This window comes from Acomys russatus, chromosome 19, assembly GCF_903995435.1.
Source record: "Acomys russatus chromosome 19, mAcoRus1.1, whole genome shotgun sequence".
NCBI classification, from domain to species: domain Eukaryota; kingdom Metazoa; phylum Chordata; class Mammalia; order Rodentia; family Muridae; genus Acomys; species Acomys russatus.
In genome coordinates, this window is record NC_067155.1 from 34,088,403 (window position 1) to 34,107,775 (window position 19,373).

The following is a 19,373-nucleotide window of genomic DNA, read 5'->3' on the forward strand; positions in this document are numbered from 1 at the left end:
TTTTGTTTTTTGTTTTTTGAGACAGGGTCTCTCTGTGTAGCCTTGGCTGTCCTGGACTCACTTGGTAGACCAGACTGGCCTTGAACTCACAGCGATCCACCTGCCTCTGCCTCCCCAGTGCTGGGATTAAAGGTGTGCACCACCGCTGCCTGGCCCACCCCAACTTTTTGAAAAATTGAGCCAAGGTTTCTCTGTGTAGCCCTGGCTGTCCTGGAACTCATCATGTGGATCAGCCTGGCCTCTAACTCACAGAAATCAGCCTGACTCAGCCTTCCAAGCGTTGAGATTAAAGATATGCGTGCACTACCATACCTGACCCTTCACCAATATTTTCTTTCCCCCTTTTCAAACCAATAATTGGCTGGGCGGTGGTGGCACACGCCTTTGATCCTAGCACTCGGGAAGCAGAGGCAGGTGGATCACCGTGAGTTCGAGGCCAGCCTGGTCTACAAAGCGAGTCCAGGACAGCCAAGGCTACACAGAGAAACCCTGTCTCGAAAACCAAACAAAAAACAAAAAACCACCACCACCATCACCAACAAACAATCAAACCAATAACTGAATCTTCTTCCTTTCTTTCTTCTTCCATTTTGTGTGTGTGGAGCCAAGGACAGCTTTGGGGCTTCTGTCCTCCTACCACATGGCCTGGAGATCACGCTCAGGTCCTCGGGCATCCCAGCAGGCACTGCTACCTACCCAGCAGGCACTGCTATCTGCTAAGCTGTCTTGCAGGTCTCTGCTTCCTCCCTTTCCCTCCCTTCCCTCTCTTCTCTCTCTTTTTTCTCCTCCTTTTCCTCGTCTCTTCCCATCCTCCTCTCTTTCTCCCCTGATGTAGTCCACAGTGGTCTAGCCTTTGCTATGTAGCTAAGGATGCCCTTAAACTCAATATCCGCCTGCCTTCACCTCCTGAATGCTGGGCCACCAAGTGCCTTTATGAGACCCAGGCTTAAAGGCCCCTCCCCCATCACTGGCTTTCCCACGGTCTTCTAATAAAGCCCTGGATAGCACTGGAAACAACCTTTGGTCTTTCTTCCCTTACCAATGAGGAAACAGGCCGAGGAGGATGAGATGGCTAAAGCCAGATTTCTGCTCATTTTCCAGACAAGCTTTTACTTCTCTCTGAAGGGCCTGACCCCTGCACATTCTCTGGGGTGTATTGCACCCTTGGATGAGGGGAAGCCATCTGGGTAATGGTCCTGGCTCACTGTGTCCTTTTTCTCCCTAGATGGCTTCTACCTGCCCACACCGGGGACCCTACACTCGCACACGCCCTCATCCCGAACCCCCAGTGGCCACTCCTCAGGCGGTCCAACCAAAGGTGCCTCACGGGAAGGCACGGGAAAGGATCGCTCAGGCCGTGGCGGAGACCCTCCTCTGTTGTTCGGCAAGAAAGACCCTCGGGCACGTGAGGAGGTGTCCGGGCCTCGTGGCGTGGTGGACTTGACCCAGGAGGCCAGAGCCGAGGGCCGCCAGGACCGAGGACCCTCACGCCTGTCACCCTTTTTGGCAGAGGCCAAAACCAAGGGTGTTCTGCAGCCATCCGCCTTGAGCTTGTGCAATGGTGCGGTGGACGCGGGGCTGGTGGCCGAATTGGGCCGTGGAGGTGCCAAGGAGGTAGCCAGGCAGGAGGAGACCGCTCGGCTGCTGCGGCGGGCTGAGGCCCTGCTGCCCACGGCAAGGCCCTGTGGGTCCCCACTGCCGCCACCGCCGCCGCCACCGCCACCACCACTGCCCCCCAAGGGTCCCCCTGCACCCCCTTCCTCGACACCAGCTGGTATCTACACTGTGTTCCGTGAACCAGGCCGTGAGCACCGCGTGGTGGCACCCACCTTCGTGCCTTCTGTGGAGGCCTTTGATGAGCGCGTGGGACCCATCCAGATCGCATCCCAGGCTCGCGATGCCCGGGCCAGGGAGCGTGAGCCAGGCCGTCCTGGGGTCCTGCAAGGTCCACCTGGATCTCCACGTCTGGAGCGACCAGAGGTCCTGCGGGAGAAAAGTTCCGTCATCCGGTCTCTCAAGCGTCCGCCTCCATCCGATGGACCTCCTCCAGCGGTCCGCTCATCCCGGTCCTCTCCGGATACCCGCGCCTACCTACCGCCCAAGGAACTACTCAAGCCTGAGGCTGATCCGAGGCCTTGCGAGCGTGCACCCCGAGGCCCGAACGCCTCTGTAGCCCAGCAGGCTGCTAAGCTCTTCGGCCTGGAACCATCCCGACCACCTGGGCCGGAACACAAGTGGAAATCTTTTGACCTGGGCAACTTTGCCACCACACAGATGGCCGTGCTGGCAGCCCAGCACCACCATGCCAGCCGAGTTGAGGAGGAAGCAGCTGTCGCCACAGCATCCAAAAAGGCCTACCTGGACCCTGCGGGTGCAATGCCCCGTGCCTCAGCCACCTGCGGCAGGCCGGGTGCCGACCTCCACCCTGCAGCCCACGGACCCGGAGAGGCCTCTGCCATGCAGAGCCTCATCAAATACAGTGGTAGCTTTGCCCGGGAGGCTGTGGCTGTGCGCCCTGGCAGCTGTGGGAAGAAGAGCCCCTTTGGAGGCCTGGGCACCATGAAACCTGAACCTACGCCCACATCTGCGGGACCCCCTAGAGCCCAGGCCCGACTTACACACCCTGGGGTCCCTACAGCTGGAGGAGGCCGACAGCTGAAACGGGACCCAGAGAGACCTGAGAGTGCCAAGGCCTTTGGGCGGGAGGGTTCTGGTGCCCAGGGGGAAGTGGAAGTGAGACATCCACCTGTTGGCATTGCCGTGGCTGTGGCCCGGCAGAAGGACAGTGGGCCCGGTAGCCGGCTGGGGCCTGGGCTCGCTGACCAGGAACGCTCTTCATCCATGAACAGTGTCAAAGGTAGGTGCTGGCTCCTGTTCTCCTTTTGTTTTGGTGGTACTGGGAGATGATCCTACAGGGTCTCACAAGGTAGGCAGGTGCTCTGCCATCAAGCTATATATCCCACCCCACCCCCTTTTATTTATTTTGTGGGGAGCAGCCTCCTTTTTTTTTTGTATTTGAGGCAGTGTCTCTCTGTGTAGCCCTGGGTGTCCTGGACCAGGCTGGCCTCGAACTCACAGAGATCCGCCTGCCTCTGCCTCTCCAGTGCTGGGATTATGGGCGTTGCAGCACTTGAACTTTTGATGCCTTTTCCACTTCCTGAGTGCTGGGACTGTGGGCATGGGCTGGTTTCCTCCCACAGTGCTGTGGTGGATCCTGGGACTTGCATGTTGTGCAAGCAATGTAGTAGCTGACCCACACCCCCAGCCCCCATTTCTCATTAATTTGCCCAGATTTGAAGTTGTTCTGTAGCCTAAATGGGTTCGAACTTGTGATCTCCTTCCTATGTCCTTGGGAATTACACCAGGCCCTGTCCCATGCTCCTGAACGTTTATCTTGGGGTGTGGGCGTGGTTACAGGTGGCACGTGCAAGTGTGGAGGTCAGAGGACAACCTGGGGTGTTCCTTCCTCCTTCTACTTTGTTTGAGACAGGCTCTCTTATTTACTTTGTGTGTGTGTCTCGCAACACACCCATGTGAGTACACCTCAGTGCACATGTGGAGGTCAGAGGACAAGCTGTAAGAAATGGTTCCTCTTCCACCATGGGGGTTTTGGGGATGGAACCCAGGTCACCAGGTGAGGTGGCATCAGGCGTCTCTACCTCGCTGGCCCAAGGCAGTCTCTCTTGTTAGGGCTGTGGATACCAGCCTAGCTGGCCCGGGACCTTCCTTTTCTCTTTTCTCCACCTCTTATCTGGCCCTAGGGACTCTAGGCTTACAGAGCCCTGACACCCTGTCTTACTGCTTCTGTGGGATTCAAACTCTGGTCCCTGCACTTGCATTTTACTTTCTGAGCCATCTCCCCAGTCCCTAATTCTTTTGTTGTTGTTGTTGTTTGTTTTTGTTTTTCGAGACTGGATTTTTTTTTTTTTTTTTTTTTTTTGTAGCCTTGGCTGTCCTGGAACTTGCTCTTGTAGACCAGGCAAGCCTTGAAGTCACAGAGATCTGTCTGTCTACCTCTCTCTCCCAAGTGCTGGGATTAAAGGTGTGCACCACTACCACTCGGCCCAACTCCTAATTCTTGGCTCTATCTGCTTCACTGTCTTTCACCTCTTGTTCCTCCTCTCCCTCCTTTTTTTCTAAAAAAAACAAAACAAAACAAAAAAACCACAGGGTCTTACTCTGTGGCCCTGGCTAGCCTGGAACCTGTTTATGTAGACCAGGCTGGCTTTGAACTCACAGAAATACACCTGCCTCTGACTCTGGAATGCTGGGATTAAAGGTGTGTGCCACTGTTCCTAGCTGATTTCTTAGACTTTTCTCCCACCCCTTCCTTACTTACACCCAACCTACCCTACCTCTGCCTTCCTTACCCTCACCCCTACCCCTCCCTTCCTTACCCCCATCCCCCATCCCTCCCTTCCTTATCCCTACCCCCACCCCTGCCTTCCTTACCCCCACCCCTCCCTTCCTTACCCCCACCTCTGCCTTCCTTACCCCTACCCCCCACCCCTCCCTTCCTTACCCCCACACCCCCACCTCTGCCTTCCTTACCCCACCCCCCACCCCCCTTCCTTACCCCACCCACACTCCTCCCTTCCTTACCACCCCCCACTTCTGCTTTCCTTATCCTCACCCCCACCCCTCCCTTCCAGTACTGTTTGCCTGCTCCCCACTTGCCTGTCGTGGCTGCTATTGAAACTTTGATTGCCTTTCTCCATTATCCACATAGACTCGTGCAGTGCAGGAGAGGAGAACGAAGAAAAAGGCCATTATGTTTGCCCAGCACCCCAAATACTCTCCTGGCTTTCCCTGAATTCATTTTCCCATGCAATTTGTGTCTACCTGCCGAGTGGCTAGCGCAGCACAGTCTTGGTCTTATGTGTTGTTCCCGTATCACAGTGTGGATTGTTTCTCCCGAGATGGCAGACTCTTTTACAAGTATCTTTTTTTCTCTCTCTCTCTTTCTTTCTTTTTACGGCCTTTAATAATCCATGGAGAGCACACGCCAGCAGGCCCTGTAGCTAGGTCTTCGTTCCCTGGTGGGCACTTTAAGTCTTTACCTGCTCTCTTTTGTGCCGAGAACGCTGTGCGGAATATTTTTGCAGACTGTACCTCTGCTGTTTTGAGTCACCTTGTTCTGTCCTAGAGATTCCTAGGAATAGGCTAGCCTGAACCTTCCATTCTGAGCTCTCCAGTGGGGCAGAGCTAGGCGTTGCCTCATTCAATGCCTCTGGTGTCTGGTCCCCCAGGAGCCTGGAGCATAGTAGGTGTAAATAGGTGAATGAGTGAATGTTTGTGAATGGAAGAGGCGGCTCCCTGTGTATTTGTAATCTTTTGTTGTTGGTTTTTTTTTTTTTTTGAGACAGCATTTCTCTGTGTAGCCCTGGCTGTCCTGGACATGCTTTGTAGACTAGGCAGGTCTTGAACTCAAAGTGATCCACCTGCCTCTGCCTCTTGAGTGCTGGGATTGAAGGTGTGCACCATCATGCCCAGAAAGTGAATCTTTTTTTAACTGGAAAAAAAAAAAAAAAGAATGTCCGTGCATGTGTGTGTGTGTGTGTGTGTGTGTGTGTGTGTACATGTTATGTGTGTACTAGTGCCCATAGAGGTGGGAAGGGGGCATCATATCCCTTTTACCTCCTGACTTGTCCCTCCAGACCCCTGGCTGCTGCTGCTGCTTCCCTGCACCCCCCAGACAGAGTTTCTTTGTGTAGCTCTGGCTGTCCTGGACTCGCTTTTGTAGTCCACGCTGCCCTCAAATTCACCTGCCTCTGTCTCCCAAGTGCCGGGATTAAAGGCATGTGCCACCATGCTTGGCGTTCTTTTTTAAATGTTTATTATCAGTGTGTGTGCATGAGTGTGTGCATGTGTGTGTGCGTGCCTGGGTGTGTGCATATGCAGACGTGTGTGTGTGTGTGTGTGTGTGTGTGTGTGTACACTCATGTGCAGGTATGAGTGTATAAACATGTGCTTGCCATGTGCACATATGGAGATCAGAGAATAACTTCCTAAAGTTGATTCTTTCCTTCTACCCTGAGTTCAGGGGATCAAATTCAGGCTATCAGGCTTGTGTGGCAAACAAAATTTTATCCGCCCAAATATCTTGCTTGGCTTTTTTTTTTTCCCCCCCTCTTCCATTTTCATATTAATTTATTTTGTGTGTGTGTTTGCATTTGTATATGTGGACATGTGTATGCCTCTTGCACGTTTTTAAGTTCAGAGGACAATCTTGGGTGTTAGTCCGTGCCATCCACCTTGTTTATTAACTGTGGGCACCAGGCTGGCTTAGCTGGTTTGTGGGCTTTTGAGGGATTCCTCAGACTCCGCCTCCTATCTCACAGTAGGAGGTTTTTCCAGGCGTGGTGGGGATCTGAATCTGTCCTCATACTTGCATGCCGAGCACTGTGTCTGTTAAGCCATCTCCCTGGCCCTTTAATTTTCTGTTTTGAGACAAGGTCTTGCTTATTATCACAGAGGCTGAGCCCAAACTAGCCTCAAACTTTTTTTTTGGTTTTTCGAGACAGGGTTTCTCTGTGTAGCCTTGGCTGTCCTAGGCTCATTTTGTAGACCAGGTTGGCCTTGAACTCACAGCAATCCACCTGCCTCTACTTCACAAGTGCTGAGATTAAAGGCATGTGCCACCACGCCCGGCTTAGCCTTAAATTTTTGATCCTCCTGCCTCAGCGTTCTAAAGTGCTGGCCTTATCCTCATGTCCTGGTGTATTTTGGAGACCTAGCTCCAATGTGTTTATTGAGCTTTGTACTGTGTCGGCTAAGCGAGAGCCTGCTGCTGTGCTAAAGGCCTGTGGCTCAGGCTTCAGAGGTGCACGCGCGCGCGCACACACACACACACACACACACACACACACACACGCTCGTCCGGCTCAGGCTTCAGAGGCACACAGACACACACACACACACACACACACACACACGCTCGTCCTTGTGTGATGGCTTGGCCAGCTGAGTGAAGTCCTGGAAAAAAGTCATGTCCAGCTGGTCCTTCCTTGTATGACCTCAAGGCAGGCATTGCTTCATGTCCCCAGCCTCTTGGACCACAGACCAAGCCACCTACGAAGGAAGGAAGTTTCCTTCTTGCAGTTTCCAGACTAGACGCCCAGAGCTGCACTGGGACCTTGTATGTGTGTCCCCTGGGATCCTCCCCTCCCCAGCCTGCCTCCTGCCACCTACTGGGTACCCTGGTCTTTGTAAGCAGGCCCTTCTGCGGCCTCTCTCCTGGACGGATTTCCGAGACATCCTAGCACTCCTGACCCCTTTGTCATATCAGAGCAGGTTTCAGGGCCTCACCCTGCCCCAGGGGTGGAGTACTGGGCCTTGTCTTTCTCCTAGCACTGTTTTCATTTTTGGAGATGGGGTTCTCACTACGTAGCCCTGGTGAAGAGCTCACTGAAGGCCTGTGCTACCAGTATCCTTTACACTACCTAGTGCTCCAGCTGGCCCATGCCTGTTTTCCTGGAAGAACACTACCCACCCCCTTGTTGACTGTCCCTGACTAACCTCTGGGTGTCCTTATGTCTCTTTAGAGCATCTCAGACTTTGGCCTTTTTTTACCCCCTGAGACAGGGTTTCTTTCTGTAGCTTTGGCTATCCTGGACTTGCTCTGTAGACCAGGCTGGCCTTGAACTCACAGAGATCCACCTGCCTCTGCCTCCCGAGTGCTGGGATTAAAGGCATTTGTTACCACGCCCGGCTGAGGCTTTGGACTTTGAACCAGGATGTGCTCCTCTTTGTCTGTCCTGTCTCTGAATTCTTCTCACATAGATGTCTGAGTGAGTGGTACCTGGTGGATGTTTGCTGACTGACTGAGCCTCTGCTCTAAGCAGAGATACCTAGCCAAGGGAGCTGGTCCTCCGCTGGTGGGGGTTTTACAGCAGCACCTGCTTATTCTGGGATGGAGTGACAGGGGACAAGTCTTCTACCCTGAATAGGGTTCTATGACATGGTAGGGTGATCCTCTTGTGTGTAGAGTGGCTCGTGACCTGTGTCCTCAAGGGTCATGAGAGAGAGAGAGAGACAGAGAAGAGAGAGAGAGAAATGAGTGTGTGTGTGTGTGTGTGTGTGTGTGTGTGTGTGTGTGTGTGTGTGTAAGAAGAGAATATGGTTGAAGCCCAGCACTCAGGAAGCAGAAGCAGGAGGATCACTGTGAGTTCGAGGCTAGCCTGGGCTACAAAGTGAGTCTAGGACAGCCAAGGCTACCTAGAGAAACCCTGTCTCGAAAAACTTAAAAAAAAAAAAAAAAAAAGAAGTTTGGGCTAAAGAAGTTGTTTGTCCTGGATGCTTTTTTTGTGTGCTACCTATTTACACTAACTCAGTCATGCCACAGCCTCTCAGTGAAGGATTCTAGGCAGGGGCTCTACCACTGAGCCACACCCCAGCCCCTCACTGGGGGATTCTAGGCAGGGGCTCTACCACTGAGCCACACCCCAGCCCCTCACTGGGGGATTCTAGGCAGGTGCTCTACCACTGAGCCACACCCCAGCCCCTCACTGGGGGATTCTAGGCAGGTGCTCTACCACTGAACCACACCCCAGCCCCTCACTGGGGGATTCTAGGCAGGTGCTCTACCACTGAGCCACACCCCAGCCCCTCACTGGGGATTCTAGGCAGGGGCTCTGCCACTGAGCCACACCCCAGCCCCTCACTGGGGGATTCTAGGCAGGGGCTCTGCCACTGAGCCACACCCCAGCCCCTCACTGAGGGATTCTAGGCAGGTGCTCTACCACTGAGCCACACCCCAGCCCCTCACTGGGGGATTCTAGGCAGGTGCTCTACCACTGAGCCACACCCCAGCCCCTCACTGGGGGATTCTAGGCAGGGGCTCTGCCACTGAGCCACACCCCAGCCCCTCACTGGGGGATTCTAGGCAGGGGCTCTGCCACTGAGCCACACCCCAGCCCCTCACTGAGGGATTCTAGGCAGGTGCTCTACCACTGAGCCACCCCCAGCCCCTCACTGGGGGATTCTAGGCAGGGCTCTACCACTGAGCCACACCCCAGCCCCTCACTGGGGGATTCTAGGCAGGTGCTCTACCACTGAGCCACACCCCAGCCCCTCACTGGGGGATTCTAGGCAGGGGCTCTACCACTGAGCCACACCCCAGCCCCTCACTGGGGGATTCTAGGCAGGTGCTCTACCACTGAGCCACACCCAGCCCCTCACTGGGGGATTCTAGGCAGGTGCTCTACCACTGAGCCACACCCCAGCCTCTCACTGGGGGATTCTAGGCAGGTGCTCTACCACTGAGCCACACCCCAGCCCCTCACTGGGGGATTCTAGGCAGGGGCTCTACCACTGAGCCACGCCCCAGCCCCTCACTGGGGAATTTTAGGCAGGGGCTCTACCACTGAGCCACACCCCAACCCCTCACTGGGGGATTCTAGGCAGGTGCTCTACCACTGAGCCACACCCCAGCCCCTCACTGGGGAATTTTAGACAGGTGCTCTACCACTGAGCCACACCCCAGCCCTCACTGGGGGATTCTAGGCAGGTGCTCTACCACTGAGCCACACCCCAGCCCCTCACTGGGGAATTTTAGGCAGGGGCTCTACCACTGAGCCACACTCCAGCCCCTCACTGGGGGATTCTAGGCAGGGGCTCTACCACTGAGCCACACCCCAGCCCCTCACTGGGGAATTTTAGACAGGTGCTCTACCACTGAGCCACACCCCAGCCCCTCACTGGGGGATTCTAGGCAGGTGCTCTACCACTGAGCCACACCCCAGCCCCTCACTGGGGAATTTTAGGCAGGGGCTCTACCACTGAGCCACACTCCAGCCCCTCACTGGGGGATTCTAGGCAGGGGCTCTACCACTGAGCCACACCCCAGCCCCTCACTGGGGGATTCTAGGCAGGTGCTCTACCACTGAACCACACCCCAGCCCCTCACTGGGGGATTCTACGCAGGGGCTCTACCACTGAGCCACACCCCAGCCCCTCACTGGGGGATTCTAGGCAGGTGCTCTACCACTGAACCACACCCCAGCCCCTCACTGGGGGATTCTAGGCAGGTGCTCTACCACTGAGCCACACCCCAGCCCCTCACTGGGGGATTCTAGGCAGGGGCTCTACCACTGAGCCACACCCCAGCCCCTCATTGGGGGAATCTAGGCAGGGGCTCTACCACTGCGATCTGTCTTTCTCCTTACTCTCCTGCTTACTCCCTTTGCCTCCCCGCTGTTCCTTTGCAGGTTCCTGCCTCAGGGTGTTTGCAGATCCTTCTTCTTCTGCACTTCTCACTCCTCTCACAGATCCCTCTCCTTCCTGGCATGTGCTATGTGTTGTGTGGAGAGGAGATGGACAGCCGGGGCCGGGGGTGTGCTTGGAACCTGAGCAGTGTGTTGCACACACTCACGTGCAGGCAGTTGGATGGTGAGCCAACCTCAGGCATAGTGATCAGTGCACTGGGGGAGAGAAGTGAGGAGTGTGATGGAGGAGAGGTGGTCAGGATGGCTCGTTCCCTCCTGGGAGAGAGGACAGCCGAAGCTGAAGCAGTGTTGGATAGTCCACTGGAAGGGCATTGTGTGTGGAGGGAGCAGAGTGTATGTGTCCCTAAGATGGGAGGGGATGTGGGCGTGTGACTGACGTGCAGAGAGTGGAGGGAACATCCGGACCCATGACATGAGCCCGGGTAGGGGCTTAGCTCTGTGCAGTGACCATGAGCCGGGCTTAGAGGCCATAAGGGAGCTGCAAAGTGTAGCTAGAAGAGGAGGGGCCCTCAGAGCGTGAGGTTGGGCGTGACAGTCATGTCACATTTCTTTGGGAGCTAGCCAGTTTGCAGAGAGTGGCTTGGAGCTCTGCCTAGTGGCCTTGGGCACGGAGGCTTCTCTGAGTTGGTGTCTAGAGGCAGGTGACACTAGGGACAGGAAGTAACCCAGGGCAGTTCAGTCAGGGTGTATAGAAGGTTTGTGGCCCTGGGGCTAGGCTACACTCCTGGAGCCTCAGCAGCAAGCCTTGTACCCACAGCTGGTCTCAGACAGAGACTGGTGGCACGCACGTCCTTCCCAGATGGCTGAGCCCTTGGGAGTGTGGGAGCCTGGTTGACGTGGCGTCTCCCCAGGGACAAGGAAGCATGAGCTTGCTCTGGCTCTGATTTCCAGGCACAGCTGTGGAACTCTGAATGGCTCTCTGTGCCTATGGCCCTGCCTCAAACCTGCTGTTCCCTTCAGAGTGGCAGATTCCCCATGGTCCCTAGCTACAGGCCCTCTAGTCAGGCCATTGGTGTGTGTGTGTGTTGTGTGTGTGTGTGTGTTTGTTTATGTCTGTCTGTCTGTGTGTGTATATTCATGTTTGTATCTGTGTATGTGTGTGTTTATGTCTGTGTGTGTCTGTATGTCTCTATGTATATATTCATGTTTGTATCTCTGTGTGTGTGTGTGTTTATGTCTGTGTGTGTCTGTATGTCTCTATGTGTGTATATTTATGTTTGTGTGTGTGTTTATGTCTGTGTGTGTCTGTATGTCTCTATGTGTGTATATTCATGTGTGTGTGTGTTTATGTCTGTGTGTGTCTGTATGTCTCTATGTGTGTATATTTATGTTTGTGTGTGTGTTTATGTCTGTGTGTGTCTGTATGTCTCTATGTGTGTATATTCATGTGTGTGTGTGTGTGTTTATGTCTGTGTGTGTCTGTATGTCTCTATGTGTGTATATTTATGTTTGTGTGGGTGTTTATGTCTGTGTGTGTCTGTATGTCTCTATGTGTGTATATTCATGTTTGTGTGTGTGTGTGTGTGTGTGTGCGCGTGCACGTGCATACATATATGCCTTCCTAGAGGCCAGAGGTGTTGATCTTTTTTTCTTTTTGGTTTTTTGAGACAGGGTTTCTCTGTGCAGTCCTGGCTGTCCTGGACTCACTTTGTAGACCAGGCTGGCCTCGAACTCACAGAGAGCCTCCTGAGTACTGGGATTCCAGGGGTGTGCCACCACATCCAGCTGAGGGATTTATTTATTTTTTATGTATAATAGAATATTTTGCCAGCATGTATGTCTGTGCATCACGTGCGCTGTAATGCTTTCAGAGGCTAGAAGAGGGCATCAGATCCCATGGAAGTGGAGTTAGTGATGGTTCTTAGCTGCCTGCGGGGTGCTGGGAAATGGGTCCTCAACATGAAAAGCAAGTGCTTATAACTGGTGGGCCATCTCTCTAGCCCCCACCTTGTGTTTGGAGACAGTCTATGACTGCTTTAGCTAGGCTGGCTGGACAGTGAGGGATCCTCTGTCTCTGCCTCCCTGGCACTGAAATTACAGCTTTGTGCTATTGTGTTCAGTTTACTTGCTGTTATTTTGAGTCAGGGCCTCTCTGCATAGCCCTGGATGCCCTGGAACTCACTTTGTAGACCAGGCGAGCCTTGGACTCACAGAGATCCACCTACCTCTGCCTCCCAAGGACTAGGATTAAAAGTGTGCACTACCAATGCCTGGCTTGTTCTCTCTATTTTATTTATTAGCTTGTTTGTTTAGTTTTTTTTTTTTTGTTTTGTTTTTTTTTTTGTTTTGTTTTTAGACAGTGTTTTTCTGTGTAGCCCTGGAACTTACTCTGTACACCAGGCTGACCTCAAACTTACAGAGCTCCAACTGGCTCTACCTTTCAATGGCTGGGACGGAAAGGTGTGCACTACCAACACCCAGCTTGTGCTGTTTTTAAATATGGGTTGTAGAAATTCAAAATCAGGTCTTCATTTTCACAATGACCACCTCAGCAACTCGGACATCTCCCCAGCTTCTGGTTGGTCCTGCCACCCTTTTGCTGTTATTATGCTCGAGGGTGTGTGTGTGTGTGTGTGTGTGTGTGTGTGCACGCATTCACACATGTGTGCTAGTTACTTCTCTGGTCGCTCTGATGGACTATCCAACAAAAGCATTTATTTAGGGAAGGAAGGAGGAGTTTACTTTGGCCTACGGTTTGAGTGTGCAGTACCTCATGGTGGGAAGCGGGAGGCAGGCAGGAGCGTGAGGCACCTGGTCACATTGCATCAGAGGTTAGAAAGTGAGGGAGGGAGAGAGAGAGAGAGAGAGAGAGAGAGAGAGAGATGAATACTGGAGTTCACCTCACCTTCTCCTTTAAAGAGTTACTGCTTGGTTTCTGCACACGTGTTTGTGTGCATGTGCCCGTACCCACGTGTGGAGGCCAGAAGAGGGCGTTGGGTGTTGTCCTCCATTCCTTTCCCACCATGCCTTTGAGGCAGGGTCTCTCCAAAGCTGGACAGAGCTCATGTCTTCTTGGCTCCAGCTGGCAGTCAGACAGCCCCAGCCATCCTCCTGTCTCCGGTCCCTTGGAGCTGTAGTTGTAGGTGTGTCCAAGATGCCTGGTTGGTCACGTGGATTGTTGGGACCTAATCTTTGCTTCTTATAATGATGACCGGTTCTCTTAACTGCTGAGCTGTCTTTCCAGCCACTTTCTTCTCTCTTTCTCTTTCTTTTTGTTTTGTGTTTTGTTTTGTTTTGTTTTTCCGAGACAGGGTTTCTCTGTGTAGCCTTGGCTGTCCTGGACTTACTTTTGTAGAACAGGCTAGCCTCAAACTCACAGTGATCCGCCTGCCAAGTGCTGGGATTAAAGGTGTGTGCCACCACCGCCCGGCCCACTTTCTTCTCCTAAAATAATTATTTTCAGGGCTGGAGAGATGGCTCCAAGGTTAAGAGCAGTGGCTGCTCTTCCAGAGGTCCTGAGTTCAGTTCCCAGCCACCACATGGTGGCTCACAACCATCTATAACATGATCTGATGCCTTCTTCTGTCAGGCAGGTGTACATGCAGGCGCAGCACTGTGTGCATAATAAATAAATTAAATCTAAAAAAAGAGCTGCCAACATTAAGCTGACATTTAAAAATTTTTATTTTCAGCCGGACGTGGTGGCGCACACCTTTAATCTCAGCACTCAGGAGGCAGAGGCAGGCGGATCTCTATGAATTCGAGGCCAGCCTGTTCTACAAAGCTAGTCCAGGACAGCCAAGGCTACACAGAGAAATCCAGTCTTGGAAAAAAAAAAAAAACAACAAAAAACCCCAAACTCTTTTTATCTATCTATCTATCTGTCTTTCTGTCTGTCTGTCTATTATGCACACATATGTCAACGTCAGAGGACAGCTTGCCGGCATCTGTTCTCTCCTTCCACCACTGAGGCCCCAGGGATTGAACTTAGGCTGCCAGGCTTGCCTGTAAGCGCCTCTGCTCACTGACCCATCCCCTGGCCACACTGCTCTTTACTCAGTCTGAGTCGCCAACCCAGGGAGTAAGTAATAGGTGTGCCCACACTCAGGAGTGTGACTCCTCTTGGAGACCCCCCTCATAGACATGCCCAGAGCTTGGGCTGCTAGGGAATTCTGATGGGCTGGCAGGATTAACAACAGTCACGCGAGGATTCCAGTCAGTGTGAGATCGCCATGGCCTCAGAGGCCAGGAGTGCCCCTGCCGGGCCAACCCCCATTTGCAGATGGCACTGTTCCCTGCTTCCTGCTTTTCTTCCCTTCCCTTCTTTCCTCACCTGTCCATTCACTTTGTACTGACTGGAGTCAGTAAAGAGCTTGGCAGTTGTTTCCATGGACTGTGGGGAGAGGACCCTTCAGGTAACCGGGACACCTCCCTCCCGTGTTCCACCTCTGTCCCCTCTTGACTCTTGAAATTGGTCAGGGTTTTCTCTGCGCTAGGCCTGTTGTTTTAGATGCTCTAGGCAACTTTCAACTTCCTGTCAGGTAGACTTGTTGGCCCCACTCCATCTGCCTCTAGGGACTGTCCGTGTCCCTTATGAGGTTGTTTGGCTATCTCTCTAGCGCACTTGGCCTTTGGGTGTGTGCTCTCACGTGGCTGTGCGCTCCCTGAGCCACTGTCCTGCGCTCACACGGCAGCTGCATCCTCTCCTAGTTTTTCTCCTGTGCTCTGGAGGTCTTCCCAGGGAGACCGAAGGGTCTGCGGTCTCTGAGTTTGTCTTGGCGAGGGCTCTGAGCTTTTGGGGGTGCAGGGAGATAGATGAGGTGCAGGAGCTCAGTTGCTGCGTCTCAAGTGGGACCTTGGCCTATGAGGACCCTGAACGTGGCCTACCCTATACCTTGGCAAGGGCACTCAGGCAGGGTTCGCAGCAGTGGGACTCCCAAGCCATCTGTGTTGCCAGTCTGTGTCACCTGAGACGTTGCTGGGCCAGGCCAGGGCTGACTACTTTGATTGTATCATTATGTGATCAGTTTATTTATTTACTGAGATAGAGGCTCATGTAGCCCAGATTGTTTTTTAATTTGCCCTGGAGCCAAGGATGGCCTTGAACTTAAAAAAATCCTCTTCTGCGTGTATACCCTCCTACAGGGAATGGAGCGGCGGCGGGGGTGGGGGGGAAAGGGGAGGAGGGCAGCTACTAGGCAAGCAGTTTGCCAGCGGAGCCACACCCCCAAACCCTTCCCCTTTATGCCGTTTGCTTAGTGTGTGAGTGTGTGTGTGTGTGAGTGTGTGCACGTGCGTGTGTGCAGGCACATGGGTATGTCACCCCAATTGTGTCAAGGTCAGAAGACAACCTGTATGAGCTGGTTTCCCTTCCTTCCACCATGTGGGTTCTGGGGATTGAACTCAGGGCATCAGTCTTGCCAGCACCTGCTGACTCACGACAAGGTTTCTCTGTGTAGCCCTGGCTGTCCTGGGACTCTTTTTTTTTTTTTTTTTTGTAGACCAGGCTGGCCTCGAACTTACAGAGACCCAGCTGCCTCTGCCTTCCTGAGTGCTGGGATTATGAACGGGCATTCGTCACTACTGCTTGACTGCCTCCCATCCTTTGAGACAGGATCTTTCTGTAGCTCAGGCTAGCCTGGAATTTGATATATAGTCCAGGCTGGCTTTACACTCACATCTATCCTCCTGCCTCAACCAAGTGTTGAGATCAAAGGTGTGGGCTACTATCCCCAGTTGTTTGTTTTTTGAGACAGGGTTTCTTTGTGTAGTCCTGGCTGTCCTGAAACTCCCTTGTTAGATCAGGCTGGCCCCTAACTCAGGGATCCGCCTGCCTCTGCCTCCTGAGTGCTGGGGTCAAAGGTGTGCGCCACTGCGCCTATGTTTGATGGGCTTTTATTGTGCTTAAACCTGTGTCTGCTGGTCTCAGTCTGTATAAGCAATAGACAGGCTTCTGGGGTGGGATGGATGGATGGGAAGTTTCTGGACCAAAGACCCCTCAGTGGGGTTCAGGGGTGATAAGAGGCTGTGTTGCTGGGAGAAAGACCCTCACAGGGGTTGCTGGAGTGTACTGTAGGGTGTATGAGGGGAGGGCAGTGATAGGTGAGAGATGTAATGGGAGTTTAGTCTGGACAACTGCTGGCAGGGGACTCACCACCACCTTTGGTCCCCAGGGCATGGCAGGACTGATGATGACTGCGATCGAGCCAGGCACCGAGAGGACCGGCTGCTAGGGACACGGCTGGACCGGGACCAGGAGAAGTTGCTCCGGTGAGGGCTTAGGGAACCCGAGAGTGGGGCTGAGGGCTCCTGGAGTCAGGGTGATGAGCTAGCCTCTGGCCTTTGAGAGCCAGCCATCCTGGCCTTGTCCATCTGTGTGACTGAAGTCCCTTCCAGCCAGTGGGGAAGAGCTTTCACTGTCTGCAGGCTCACCCTGTGTACTCCTTGGGCTGTGGACCTCTTCCTCCTCCTCTCCTTCTCCTGCGCCACCAGCTGTTCCTATAAGCTCTGTTTGCCTCTGCAGAGAAAGTAAGGAATTGGCTGATTTGGCCCGCCTACACCCCACCAGCTGTGCTCCCAATGGTCTAAACCCCAACCTCATGGTGACTGGGGGCCCGACGACGCTGGCAGGCTCAGGACGCTGGTCTGCTGACCCTGCAGCTCACTTGGCCACGCACCCCTGGCTGCCTCGCTCAGGCAGCACATCCATGTGGCTTGCTGGACACCCTTACGGTGAGTGCAGCTTCATGGGGTTTCTCTCCTTGACGGAAGGCTAGGTAGGGCTGGCTTAGTCTTTCTCTACTTCCTAGTAAGGTGGGACGCACACAGCACACCTGTTCCCAGTCTGCCTGGACTTTTTATTTTCCTTTTGGGATTCTCAGTGGAGATCTGGGACTACAGTGCTGTTAATGGACCAGGAACCTCTTGACATTGATGTAAAATTGGATTTCCCCTTCTCCCCCCCCCCCCAGGCCTGGGACCCCCGTCTCTACACCAGGGCATGGCTCCCGCGTTCCCACCTGGCTTAGGGGGCTCCTTGCCATCAGCTTACCAGTTCGTCAGGGACCCCCAGTCTGGCCAGCTGGTGGTTATCCCTAGTGAACATCTGCCTCATTTTGGTAAGTGACCCCTGGGTCACCACCAGGGACTTTTCCTGGCCTCCCATGGGGGAGGGGCAGCTCTGCATATGAGGTGGGGACAAGTACATCCAGGAAAGCCTGGATCTCAGTTGTGTCCAGAGAACAGATTTTAGAAACTCCATGAGGATTCAGTTTAGGGTCACCTGTGGGGACTGGGTGTCCTTGTCCCTTCTGGAGCCCGCTCTACAGATCATGGGGTATAAGTCTCCGTGGTGGCTTTGGTACCATCCTGCAGGTTGGCACACTCCAACTGTGACTTTTGAGGATATTCTACTTGGGGGTCCGGGCAGAGATGCAATGCACATATGCATAGTGGCGGGGCGGGGGGGGGGGGCGCGCGGGGACAGGGAGGATGGTGTTCTAGGCCAGGGAAGCCAGCAGGGGCCTCAGCTTTGGCATTGCCTGGCTGTGTGCATTGGATCTCGGCATCTCCCTCTGGAGACTGGGACCGTGTGGGTGTAGCTCCCTGTTGTCTGTCTCCACAGCTGAGCTGATGGAGCGAGCGGCAGTGCCTCCCCTCTGGCCGGCCCTGTACCCACCGGGCCGAAGCCCACTGCACCACGCCCAGCAGTTGCAGCTTTTCTCTCAGCAGCACTTTCTGCGGCAGCAAGAGCTTCTGTACCTGCAGCAGCAGGCAGCCCAGGCCCTGGAACTGCAGCGGAGTGCACAGCTGGTGGTGAGTCCTGGCCCTGTGGTGGGAGGCAGACACCCTAAGCCACACAACCTGAAGAGAGTGGCAGTCCAGGGAGAGCTGCCTTGGAGTGTGTGTGTGTGTGTGTGTGTGTGTGTGTGTGTGTGTGTGTGTGTCAGCATCTGAACAGAGGGCCCAGGGTACAGGGGATTGCACCTAGCATGGAGAGGACCTGGTAGGCAGCGGGGACTGGGGGGGAAAAAGATGGAGGTGACCTATGGATTGGAGATGTTTGTACTGGACACCCAAAGGGTCTCAGAGGGCCCTCCCTGTCTCTGGGCAGTAGTTGCCCTGGAGTAGTCAGCTGGGTAGTAGATATTTTTCAGGCTCTGTGTCCTCCAGCAAGTGACTTAACGTCTCTGGTCTTGAAGTTTCTGCTTCCAGGAAGCAGAGGCCCTAGTTAGTAATGGTTAGTGAGTTCGCTTTTAGGGGCAGGTGGTCATGGGAGCGGCAAGTGTGTAGAGCTGTTCTGTGGCGTTTGGGGCACTAGCTGCTGGGCCCCTGTAAGTCCTGCCTGTCCTAGATGTGGGTTTCTCATTTTGCTGTTAGACGCCTTAGTGGGTTCTTCTTCCCCAGTGAGGTACTGAGCAGGTAGTAAGCGGTTCGCCATGAGTGCGGGGTGTGGGCGCTTCCGTTGTTGTTAGGGGCTCCTGGCTTGAGCTGTGAGGGTCCCAGCTGGGCTGGAGTCTTTATACGGAATTCTTCGCTCATCCAGCATCAAGGGATTTTAGGCCCTTTTTGAACCAGCCAGGGCTCTGTGCCCTGCCCCCGACTCACTCCCTGGGTTCTGTAGAATGCCACGTTTATTACACGCGTGCTACGGTAGAATGTCTGTGGCAGATTGGATCTTGCCTGATATTCTCTGGAGCGGAAAGCTCCAGGGACTCTGCCAGTGATGGTTCCTAAGGTGCCGAGCCCACCTCTTGTCTCCTTCCTCAGCAGGAGCGATTGAAAGCACAGGAGCATCGAACTGACATGGAGGAGAAGATAAATAAGAGGAGCCTGGAGGTCACGGGCAAGGCGGGCTTGAGTGCCACAGGCCCTGGCCTGCTGCCCCGCAAGCCTGCTGGGCTGGCTACTGGCTCCACAGGCACACACGGCAAGGCCATGAGCCCACCCCCGTCTCCCCGAGCCTCCCCCGTGACTGCTCTGAAGGCCAAGGTTATCCAGAAAGTGGAGGATGTGTCTAAGCCGCCGGCCTACACCTATCCCGCCACGCCTAGCTCGCACCCCAGCAGCCCGCCGCCTGCCTCCCCACCACCTACCCCCAGCCTCACCCGAAAGGAAGAGGCTCCTGAGAATGTGGTGGAGAAGAAAGACCGGGAATTGGAGAAGGAGACTCCTAGCCCCTTCCAGGCCCTGTTCACAGGTGGGAGT

The 19,373-nt window shown here is 54.1% G+C and overlaps 1 protein-coding gene across 9 annotated transcripts in view; it reads left to right on the forward strand.

The window, feature by feature from the left end:
- Tnrc18 (trinucleotide repeat containing 18) overlaps positions 1–19,373 on the forward strand; it is a 102,170-nt gene that overhangs the window by 33,739 nt on the left and 49,058 nt on the right. For 5 of the 9 annotated variants that reach the window (XM_051161102.1, XM_051161101.1, XM_051161104.1 and 2 more), the window contains 6 exons: positions 1,226–2,857; positions 16,340–16,436; positions 16,690–16,898; positions 17,138–17,284; positions 17,791–17,981; positions 18,936–19,365. In XM_051161102.1, the coding sequence (XP_051017059.1) occupies positions 1,226–2,857; positions 16,340–16,436; positions 16,690–16,898; positions 17,138–17,284; positions 17,791–17,981; positions 18,936–19,365 (2,706 nt within the window). The remainder of the gene's footprint in view (positions 1–1,225; positions 2,858–16,339; positions 16,437–16,689; positions 16,899–17,137; positions 17,285–17,790; positions 17,982–18,935; positions 19,366–19,373) is intronic. The other 4 variants (XM_051161103.1, XM_051161106.1, XM_051161108.1 and 1 more) reach the window with 1 other exon arrangement.